This window comes from Vicia villosa, unplaced genomic scaffold (genome assembly GCF_029867415.1).
Source record: "Vicia villosa cultivar HV-30 ecotype Madison, WI unplaced genomic scaffold, Vvil1.0 ctg.000236F_1_1_1, whole genome shotgun sequence".
Taxonomy (NCBI): domain Eukaryota; kingdom Viridiplantae; phylum Streptophyta; class Magnoliopsida; order Fabales; family Fabaceae; genus Vicia; species Vicia villosa.
The window spans coordinates 41,857-53,434 of NW_026705089.1; the positions used below are offsets into that span (position 1 = coordinate 41,857).

At 35.7% G+C, this 11,578-nt stretch overlaps 1 protein-coding gene across 1 annotated transcript; it reads left to right on the forward strand.

The window, feature by feature from the left end:
* The first annotated feature begins 1,411 nt into the window (after positions 1-1,411).
* On the forward strand, positions 1,412-10,061 carry LOC131625745 (uncharacterized). Its single transcript, XM_058896585.1, has 18 exons — positions 1,412-1,992; positions 2,481-3,024; positions 3,113-3,364; positions 3,533-3,624; positions 4,306-4,515; positions 4,592-4,993; positions 5,514-5,686; positions 5,837-5,930; positions 6,030-6,083; positions 6,329-6,520; positions 6,650-6,709; positions 7,410-7,523; positions 7,719-7,880; positions 7,976-8,104; positions 8,251-8,352; positions 8,425-8,504; positions 8,817-8,960; positions 9,176-10,061. Exons 1-18 carry the CDS (start codon positions 1,492-1,494, stop codon positions 9,753-9,755), a joined length of 3,885 nt encoding a protein of 1,294 aa, XP_058752568.1. The 5' UTR covers positions 1,412-1,491; the 3' UTR covers positions 9,756-10,061.
* The last annotated feature ends 1,517 nt before the right edge of the window (positions 10,062-11,578 follow it).

Consider the following 11,578-nt stretch of genomic DNA (forward strand, 5'->3'; position numbering starts at 1 on the left):
TTATCACGCATTGGTTATTTCCATCTACCTGACTTGCTGTCAGTTCAAAATGCGGAATGTTATATCATGTGATGGTGTCTAAACCCAAGTTTACTATTGAAATGATTGAAGTATTAGTGGTAGGTGTTGGGTCATCATTGGGAGCACCCACATTGGGTCAAGAGCAACACACAAGTGAAAAAGACACCACATATTCACCTAAAACCTTAATGTGATGGGTCCTCTCACTTATAAAGCGATCAACCTCTATTATTCCAAGCAATGTGGAACTAAGACAACAATCCACCCCTCAAGTGTGAGTTCATCCACTATGCTCCCCTCAAGTGGAAACTCTTTCATCCATATACATTTGTATCGCCGTTGCAGACACTACAATGGGACATGCCGCGTGACACCACATTGTCAGGAAGACTTTCGATACAAGGAGCTGGTCCCTTAATTGAACCACTGACTATGATACCACTGTTGGGTCATCATGAGGATCATCCACATTGGGTAAAGAGCAACACATAAATGAAAGAGACACCACATATTCACCTAAAACCTTAAGGTGTTAGGTGTATGGGTCCTCTCACTAATTAAGTGCTCAACCTCCATTATTCCAAGCTATGTGGGACTAAGAACTCACACTTGTATACAATAGTAGACACATCCTCTTGTGTTGGGCATGAATTAAAAGTTAGTCCAATTTTGTGTGAAGACCCACTAATAGCAAGATACGGTTCTAAAATGGCAGACTTGACCTTGGCGCATGAGTCCCCTCTACGTGCCAGTTGATGCGCGTATGGAGTGTGTCCATTCTTATCAAATTGTCATTTTTGGAAACCGTGTCAAGTTGATTGGGTCCAACAGTTTTGCTGTCATCGCTTATTCCTTTTGAAGAAACATCAATCCTCTTTATTTTAGAATTCTCTGGATTTCTAGGTGCATTATTGGATAAAGATTTCTTTTGACCAAACTGACTCCTTTGTTGCGTTTTTTCCTCTGCACCATCAGCCAATCACCATGAACTGCATTTATTTCTCCTAATTTTTTTCTACAATTTCGATGTTATCATCGCCCACATTCGTTCAATCAATCTTTTTTTCATGGACAACATCATTTTCCGACGAACCTCTTGGTCGCGCCACCCTAGGAATGGCCAACTACGTCAAATTATCTAATATTTTCTTGCAATCACGGATGTGATGTCCATAACAACCACATCTCGAACATATATGTTCTCAATTTATAAAGATATTTACTATTTAATGATGTAATGCTACATTTATTAATATAATTTATTTGTTATATTCTCCTAAATTTTAGACCAATTTTTCTTTACTTACATGGCACACACGTGCGATACCACGTGTTAGTAAGTATATATAAACACGATTAATTTCCGTTAGTATAGTTTTATCGTCTTTCATACTCTCTATCAGCATTGCTTAAACCCTGCTTGCCGCCGTGAGCTAGCTAGGGTTTGGCGTTTGATTTTCGTTTTCCACCATGGAAGGAATCGAGATGGAAGAATCACCCTCCATCATCAGCGAATCCAATGGCGATTTATGCAATTTCATCCTCTCTCGATTCGGAAAATCCACCTCCGAAAGCCACCAACATCTCTGCGCCGTCATCGGCGCCATGTCTCAGGAACTCAGAGACCACAATCTACCTTCATCACCGGTTGCTTACTTCGGAGCCACGTGTTCTTCCCTGGACCGCATCGCATCGGAACCTAACCCTGCTAACCACCTCATCGACGCACTCCTCACCATTCTATCTCTTGTAATAGTTAGATTGCCTCCTGCTGTGTTGGAGAAGAAGAGGGAGTTTCTGTCTGAGCTGGTTGTGAGAGTTACGCAGTCTCCGTCGAGTTCCGAAACTGCGGTTATTCATGGATTGAAGTGCCTTTCGCATTTGTTGATCAATAGACATAGTGTTCATTGGGCTGATGTGTCTCCGCTGTTCAATGTCTTGTTAGGGTTTATTACTGATTCAAGATATAAGGTAATTTCATTTGAATTCTTAACTTCAGTTCTCTGTGGTTTACTTATGAACTATAATCATCTATATATGGATGTGAAATTGGTGATTAATTTGATGCATAGTATAGTATATGATATTTTTGATACTGATGTCTCAGTTTTTAAAAACTATTGAACCTAGTTGATCATATCAAAATAGGAATTATACAATGCATGTGGTTTGGTGTTTGTAATAGTCTACGAAGTTATTTTTCCCCTTTTCACCTGTAGTAGAGTGTAGGTTTAGATAGGAGGGAGTGGGACATGACATGTTTTGATGTTTTAATTTGCAAGCTTATGTGTGTAACAAATGTTAATACTGTGGACTACGGGGCAATGGGCTGTAGTTGGGTTAGATGAATTTTGATTGGTTTTCTACTAGGCTGGTTCTGTTCCTGATTAAGGGTGCAGAATGCTTACTTAGTTATGGTGCATGTTTGAATGCTGTGTGCTGACTATATCTTCCAACAGGTAAGAGAGCAATCTCATTTGTTTCTCCGTGATGTCTTGATAAGCTTTCAAAAGTCTTCGCTACTAGCATCTGCAAGTGAAGGTGTCCAAAACATACTCGACAGGTTTCTACTGCTTGCTGGGGGAGCAAATGCAAATGCAAATGATGCAAATGCAAATGCTAGTAAAGAAACTATAGGAGCCCAACAGGTTTTGTACATTTTGGATGCCTTGAAAGAATGCTTTCCTTTGTTGTCGCTAACATACAAAACCAGCATCCTTAAGCACTTCAAAAGTCTCTTGGTTCTGCGTCAACCCCTAGTCACAAAGCGCATAACAAATTGTTTGAATTTCCTATTTCTAAACCCGGAATCAGAAGTTTCTCCTGAACCACTACTTGAGGTGTTATGCTCAATATCGAATCTTTCTACCTCATCGAATGTGATGTCGGGAGATGGAATAACATTTAATGCCCGCTTGCTTGATGCTGGAATGAAGAAAGTCTTTTCTCTAAACAGACAAATGTGTGTGATTAAGCTTCCCAGTGTCTTTAATGATCTCAAAGGTATCATGAATTTCAATTGTTTGTGTATATTTTTATCTGTTTTTATTTTGCAACTATGAAAGTTTTTTTTTTACTTCTAAATGCGCAGACATTTTGGCATCTGAACATGAAGAGGCCATATTCGCCGCCGCAAATGCACTCAAGAGCATGATTAATTATTGTATTGATGAGACCTTGATTAAACAAGGTGTGGATCAGATAACTTTAGATGAATCAAGGAGGTCAGGACCAACCATCATTGAGAGAATTTGTGCAATTGTTGAGAGCTTACTTGATTACCACTATGCTGGTGCCTGGGATAGAGTATTTGAAGTTGTTTCAGCTATGTTTCACAAATTAGGTATTTTGATTGCTGTCAAGTTCTTGCATTGGCTTAATATGTGCATAATTTGTTGGTTGGTAATTCGTTAGTACGGTTTATTATCGTTGGACTGAATTCGTTCCTCAAATAGTAGCAGTGTAAAATTCCCGTTACTTATTTTTGAGATTATTGTTATAATCAATGCAGGAAGTAACTCTCCTTACTTCATGAGAGGTATTCTCAAAAACTTGGAAGATATGCAGAAGCTGCCTGATGAAGATTTTCCCTTTAGGAAACAGGTTCACCTATCCTTTCTTTTCTTTCTATGTTGCTTCTCAGTTCTTTTGCGCTAATACGCAACTCAAAATCTTAAAAAATCCACTTTCATATGTTTTTTTCTTTTTCCAGCAAGCCATATGTCTCAACTTTGAACATATGGTGTCTGACGTGTAAAAGAGTTGGATATCATTATATTATACTATGATATTGATATTGATTATTTCAAAAGCAAGTTGGCTTTTTGTAGTAACCCTTCTCAATTCTTTTGCTACTATACTTCCCAAATGTGAAACTCACAATCTTACAAAATCAACTTTCATATATGCTTTTTCTCCCAGCATGCCATATGTCTCAACTTTGAACTTATGGTGTCTGACCTGTAAAAGAGTCGGATACCATTGGAATTATTATATTATACTACGATATTGATATTGATTATTTCAAAAGCCAGTTGGCGTTTTGTAGCAACTCTGTTATGTATGTGTATTATATTATTGTTATTTGTATGGTTAGACAATAATAAGCTGTTTGAATTTCTATGATTCAAGCAAATTTAAGTGTTTTCATGGTTTGTTTTTTATCCAATAACTTAATTAAGTTGATTTTTGTTTAGAGGATATGGGAATTTGTCTCATCTTCTAGTTTTTTTTATGCGTAACAAATTACTGATACGAAGTACCGGTGCACTCTATATCGTGCAGCTTCATGCATGCCTTGGATCAGCTCTTGTTGTAATGGGACCTGAAACATTGTTATCCCTTATACCATTGAATTTGGAAGCTGAAGATTTATCTGTTTCAAATATATGGCTTTTTCCAATTCTAAAACAGTATATTGTTGGTGCGAGTCTAAAATATTTTACAGAGGAGATTTTGCCTATGATTGAACGTATAAGGGAGAAGGCTCAAAAGGTATTTGACATTTTTTTTTGCGATACAGTGTTATTTTTCTCCATGGCATTCATTTCCTATCCTGCACATTTTGCAGTTTGAGAAGCAGGGACTGATGGTGTCATCAAGGAATGCTGACGCACTTATTTACTCTTTGTGGTCTTTGCTGCCTTCGTTTTGCAACTATCCTTCGGACACAGCTCAAAGTTTCAAAGTTCTAGAGAAACATTTACGTATTAAAGTAAAAGAAGAACCTGATATACGTGGAATAATATGCACTAGTTTGCAGCTCCTGATTAGACAAAACAAGAATATTAAGGATTCAAATGATGAGGACATTATTGGGCAAGATATGGCCAAAGAACATATTTTGTTTAAGTACTCGCAACAGGTTGCAACAGAAAATTTGAAGGCACTGGAGTCATCTGCAAAGAACTTATTGAAAGATCTTTCAGAAGTGTTCCTGAAATCTACGAAAGATGACGGTGGTTGTTTGCAGGTACTATTTCTCAATGTTCTTTAGTTGAGCCAAATTTATGCACCGTGGCCCTTGTATCTGCACACATGTTGGCATTACATAAAAGTAAAGATTTGACAATGCACATTCTCCCTTTCTTTCTCTAAAGAGATGTCCATCATCATTAGTTTAAGAAATCAAATAGTGATTATGTGGGCTTGTTTGTTCTTTAGTTATCCATGACTAGACATCTAGAATGGAAAGCTCTAAAATTGTTCAATTAGGTCTTCAAATGTGAATAAAGAAATAGAAGCTATATCTTGCATACCAAGAAACCCACAGCTGACAGATAACTCATAATTATTTTTGAAAATATTAAAAATGGTAACCAGTTTTCGGTTTTCATTCCCTGAATTGGAAAGATTGCTGCATAGTTTTCATGAAAAGATGAAGTGCTCTATTTTTGTGTTTCTTAATTACTTACTTGAAAGCTGAAATTTCAACCTGTCGTTACATTTAACCAGTACAAGAAGTTTATATTATGGGTTTCTTTCATTTACAGGGAACAATTGGTGATATTGCTTCCATAGCAGAAAAGAAAGTCGTACAAAACTTATTTAAGAGGAAAATGTCAGACCTTTTAGAATGCACTCAAAAGGCAAACAAACTAGACAATTCGGAAAGTTCTATGCAGATTGACAATGAATCAAATGATATCTCTCAATCAGTTCTCAGGTGTTGATTATTTTCTATTTCTCTGAATTGATTTTTCTTGTGAAGTTGGAAATTTGTTTTTGTCCAATCTGCGTTTTACTTAAATTATCTTATTTGTTTGTTGGATGTCACTGGGTAAATATTATTTTATAGAGTTTCTTTTCATCCCAGGGCCCGGCTTCTTGATTTCGCAGTTTCATTGTTGCCTGGATTAGACGTGAAGGATATTGATTTACTATTTGAAGTATTAAAGCCAGCTTTGCAGGTTTGTCTGAGATTTATAGTGCTCTTTGCAATGAATTTCTGAAATTTCTTCTTTAAATAGTTAAGTTGTGAAGATGGTTATTGTGATTATTATTTACAGGATGTTGGTGTCATGCAGAAGAAGGCATACAAAGTTCTTTCGATCATTCTCAGGGTATTCGTTTACTTCATATTATTTGATTTTCTGATTAACATAGATAGAAGTTTGGAAATATTTATCTCAAAAAAAAAATTCATGTTAGAATATCTCGGCTAAAATGTTCAGTCAAGGGTGTTGACTGTTGTCATGGGTATGCTTGTATTGGTTTTTATTTAATAGTTCATCCTTTTAATGTCAAGCTGTTGAAGTGATCATCAAAGTTATTGATGTGCAATATTTTCTTGGATTATTCTTGACAGAGTTCGGATAGTTTTGTTTCATCAAAGCTTGAGGATCTGCTTGAGCTCATGGTTGAAATTCGTCCTTGCCATTCCTCTGCCAAACGCCATAGACTTGATTGCATTTACTTCTTGATTGTCCATGTCTTGAAGTCAGAGGCAGTCAAAGTTCAGCTCCTTGACTTCTTAACAGTACATGACTCAAAGTCAAAGGTATCCAAAGTTGGATATTGCTTCTATGTTTATCACCACACTTTGGTTGCAGTGTATCTGATATGTTTTAAAGTATGTCGTCATATTATAGTATAGCACAAGGAATCTGAACTTATGTATTGCCAACAGGATGATTCGAAGATCGGACTAGATGTTTTCCTCACCGAGATTATACTGGCTCTTAAAGAGGTAATGTAATGTTAATTGTGGAAAATTAGTTGTCCCTTTCCCATGTAGCATTTCTAATAATATATGAAGCAATATATTTCTTTTGCCTCTGCTTGGTTTTTTCTGGCCCCGGTACATTTCTTGTGTATCCAGTGTCCACATATTTCTTAGGCGTGATGGTGGGCGCTATGTTGTGAGGCTTCATGATCCTAACTGGAGCTCTCTGATGTGTCCCCATTCATAGTTGTATAGCAGTGCTGAGCTGGTGACATACAATAGCATACTGTAGGGCAACCAGTCAACATTGTTTTCACACATTATGAATTTGCTGGTGTTGAGGCTCGTGTTGCTGTCATACGTAAGATACTAGGATGCATAACATTACTGTTGCATGCCACTGGCAATATCCATAATGACCAGCAAGGGAGTTATATCTACTTATCTAGCTGACCCATGTTCTTCTGAGATTCCAGCAAGAACATATCACTTTTGAGAAAAAAACGCACTTCTTTCACTCAACTAAGGCCTGTATTAACTATTAAGTTTTTAATACGATGGAATGGCCATTATTGTTTTCTGTGCGATTTTAATTATTATGCGGGTATAACATTCAGTAAGGATCAAAAGATGTTTGTCATTGACATTACTCTTGCCCATCAGTTGCTTATAAATTATCTTTACAAGCTTCTAGAGATGCTAAATTTGGAGGTTATCTTTACAGGCCAATAAAAAAACCAGGAACAGGGCTTATGACATTCTGGTTGAAATTGCCCATGCATTTGGGGACGAGGAGAGAGGTGGGAGCAGAAATTATCTATATCAATTTTTTATCAAGGTAAATTCACAGTTTAATTGTCTTTGCTGTTTACAACTTTTTTATTTGGTTCAACTCCATAGCTTGTATTCATAACGGTAGAAAAATGTCACAGTAGCTTGTATTCATAACGGTAGAAAAATGTCACAGTAGCTTGTATTCTCAATAGCATTGCCATACTGACAGTAACTTGTCTGTGTTGTTTTGTGAGCTAAGGTTGCCCACGGCCTTGTTGGGAAAAGTGATCATATGATAAGTGCAACGGTCAAAGGTTTAGCTCGCTTGGCTTATGAGTTCTCTGATCTTGTTTTAAATGCTTTTGATTTGCTTCCATCCATATTTGTCCTGCTCGAAAAAAAGAAAAAAGAGATAACTAAGGTTTGTTTCATTTCCCATTATGTTAGTTTAATGCATTTCTAACTGGAGTAACATTTCCTTGAGCCATTAATTAAATATCTGTCTTCATGTTGCAGGCCAATCTTGGTTTGTTAAAGGTTTTAGTAGCCAAATCACAAGCAGAAGGATTGCATATGCATCTGAGGAGTGTGGTTGAGTCTTTGTTTAAGTGGCAAGATGTTGCCAAAAATCATTTTCAAGCCAAGGTTTTTTGTTTTTACTATCTTATGTGATATATATATTTTTTTTGAGAAAAATAATCAATGATTTCTTTGGGGTGTTGAGGATGGCTGTTTCGGATTTCAAGCTATATATATTCATTATGCAAACGAGTGATTCAAATTCTTTTCAGGTCAAACTTCTTTTGGGAATGCTTGTAACGAAGTGTGGATTGGAGGCCGTCAAAGCTGTCCTGCCTGAAGAGCATATGAAACTTTTGTCCAACATACGCAAGGTTTGTTGAACAGCAATTTGATAATTCTTGTGGGTTCATGTTTTTGCTAAATTTTGACCATTTGTAAAACAGATCAAGGAGCGGAAAGAGAGGAATCGAGGTGCTAAATCTGAAGAAACTAGGTCTCGTGTTTCAAAGGCAACTACATCCAGGTAATGATTGTGTATCTATTTGAATTATTCAGTTTGAAGAGAACTGGTTTTAATGACATAACCTTCTATGAGACTTTGATTATCTCCTCTTGCAATTTCTTATGTAAACTTTTACAGAAGAGTGGTTTATAAGTTTAGTTCACCAATGATCTTTATAAAGTATGCACAGACATGTTAAAGTGACTTGCTCGTTGAACCCAAAATTGACATTCTTGTTCTGAACCTGGCATTGCTTTTTTTAGTTAATATTATGGTATATTGAATTTGAAAGCCGCATATTCAGCTGCATAGTGACATAATGGTATTTTGCAGGCAAAGTAGATGGAACCATACAAATATATTTTCGGATTTTGACGGAGAGAGCACTGGTAGTGATGCAGAATACCTGAATGGCAAGACAATTTCTAGAGGGGGAAAATCTCCCACACATCTCAAATCAGCAGCATCTTCATTTAGGTAGCTAGTCATGACATTTGCTTCAACACTGTTATTATTGTAATTTAAATGGACTGTTCTTGGATTTGTGCCTGTTTTCTATCTTTTTGGTATTGCATAAATTGGCAGTGGTCTTTGCTGAATAATCCGTTCTGTGACGAGTTATCCAGAGACTGTAACATAAAGTGTCCAGAGAATCATTTTCAACTAATAATGTTGTTGCTTGTTCCATCTAGGTCCAATATGAGGCTAAAAAACAATTTTGCCAAGCATTTATCAGACGAATCAGATGATGAGCCACTTGATTTGCTTGATCGGCAGAAAACAAGGTCAGCTCTTAGATCGTGTGAGAATCTCAAAAGGAAGTCACGGTTAGACGATGATGAGATGGAGGTAGATTCTGAAGGACGTTTGATTATCCATGAGGAAGGGGAACAGACAAAGGATAAACCAGCCGATTCAGAATATGATGCTAGGAGTGAGCCTGATAGTCATTTGTCTGCGAGGTCTGGAACTAAAGCCCAGAAGAGGAGGAAAACAGCAGAGTCTGGTAGGGGTTACACTGGGAAAGAATATGGTAGTAAAAAAGCAGGTGGAGATGTAAAGAGGAAGGATAAGCTTGAACCTTATGCATTTTGGCCGCTTGATAGAAAAATGCTGAGCCGTAGACCGGAGCATCGGGCTGCTGCCAAAAAAGGTATGGCTAGCGTGGTAAATATGACAAAAAGGCTTGAAGGTAAGAGTGTCTCTGGCGCGCTTTCTGTGAAGAAGAGTATGAAACTAAAGAGAACTCAAAAGAAAGGAAGCAAGAGGTAGGCAGCATAGATTGATAACAAAGGTTTTTGTTGTAATTTATTTGATGAGAAACTGAAGAGAACTCAAAAGGAAGCACGCAAATGAAAAGGTAGACAGCGTAGATTGATAGCAATGGTTTTTGCTGTAGTTTATTTAATGAGTAAGGAAGCAGGTTTTTGAGTTGCAGTTTTGTTATTAGGATACACACAAGGGTAGTTAAGAGGTGAGTGATATCATATATTTTTTCACCGGACTTCGTGAAAATAATTTTCTTTTTAAAAGAAAACGATATATTATATAAATTATCCTGTTTAGATTCTTATTTTAGATTTTTATGAGTTGAAGCAATTAATATTTAGTAATATTTTTTTGAATGTTTACGTAGCTATGAATTGGAAAACTTCTCTCTAATAAAATCAAATAACTCTTGGGTTCTATTTGGGCCTTTAGAGGCAAAGGGAGCGATGGCTTTTGAAAAGAGAAGAATGGAGTAAGGGTGTTTGATGGTTGGTTTAGTTTGATTTTGAGAGAATCTGACATCCAAATTGATTAAATAGATTGGATTTGCAAATTTCTACGGTAAAATTCAAACCGAATTGAATTGAGAAACAAAGGGTTGGTTTGAGTTTGATTGATCGGGTAGATAAAGAATACAAAACTATTTTAAAAAAAAAAAGAACTTATTTATGAAAAATTAGTTTTCTATAATAATAAAAAAAAATAGTATTAATAGTGTTCATAAACTAGTAAATTTTCACAATTAAATTAAAAATTATATAACATAAAACCTTTTGAATTTATAACTAGTCACTTGAGTTAATATGATAATGAATATGTTTTTAGTTCCATGCTCAGTTACACATTACATTAACAATTTTCTAATAACATTAAAATAGTATAACTTTTTCATATACGACATTTCACTTTTTTTTCTTGAAGTTAAATGTTTGGTAGTAATTTTCATGATAAATAATTATGGTTGGTTTGTGTTGGGTTTGCGGGTAGAAAATTGAAAATCCGATGTCTGAATCAATTGTCATTGAATTTTATCAGTTTGGTTCAATAACTGAAAAAATGTCAAATCCAAACATTATGGTTTAGTTTGAATTCTGGTTTGATTTGGATTTACTCGAACCAAAGAACACCCCTAGAATGGAGTGGAAAGAATTAAAGGATTTTGATTAGGAGGGTTTTAAAAAATATTTATCCGATGAAGTTATTAAGCGAGGTAACTCGTGATGTAACTCTTCGGGTGTAATTTGATCCCTCCTTATTTATATATATATATATATATATATATATATATATATATATATATATATATATATATATATATATATATATATATATATATATATATATATATATATATATATATATATATATATATATATATATATATATATATATACCACACACACACACACACACTCAACCTGTCATCCAAAGCTCTGGGAAATTGCTTTAGACCATAGAGAGATTTCTTGAGTTTAAACACAACATCTGATTTCTCAAAGCTTTCAAATCCAGGAGGTTGCTTGACATACGCTTCTTCATAAGTATAATCATTCAGAAATGCACTCTTAACATCTATCTGATAGAGGATGATATTATGATTAACAGAAAATGAAATAAACGAATTGCTTCTAACCTGGCGACTGGGGTAAAGGTTTCTGTATAGTCTATTCTTTCTTGACTATAACCTTGCGCAACCAGTCGTGCCTTGTTTTGGACAACTTCACCTTTCTCATTGAGCTTATTTCATTGCTAGAATACAGTCCTTGTCTAGAAGATCTTCTTCAATAGATGTTGGCTAAATCGAAGACACGAAACTCAGAAGAGTT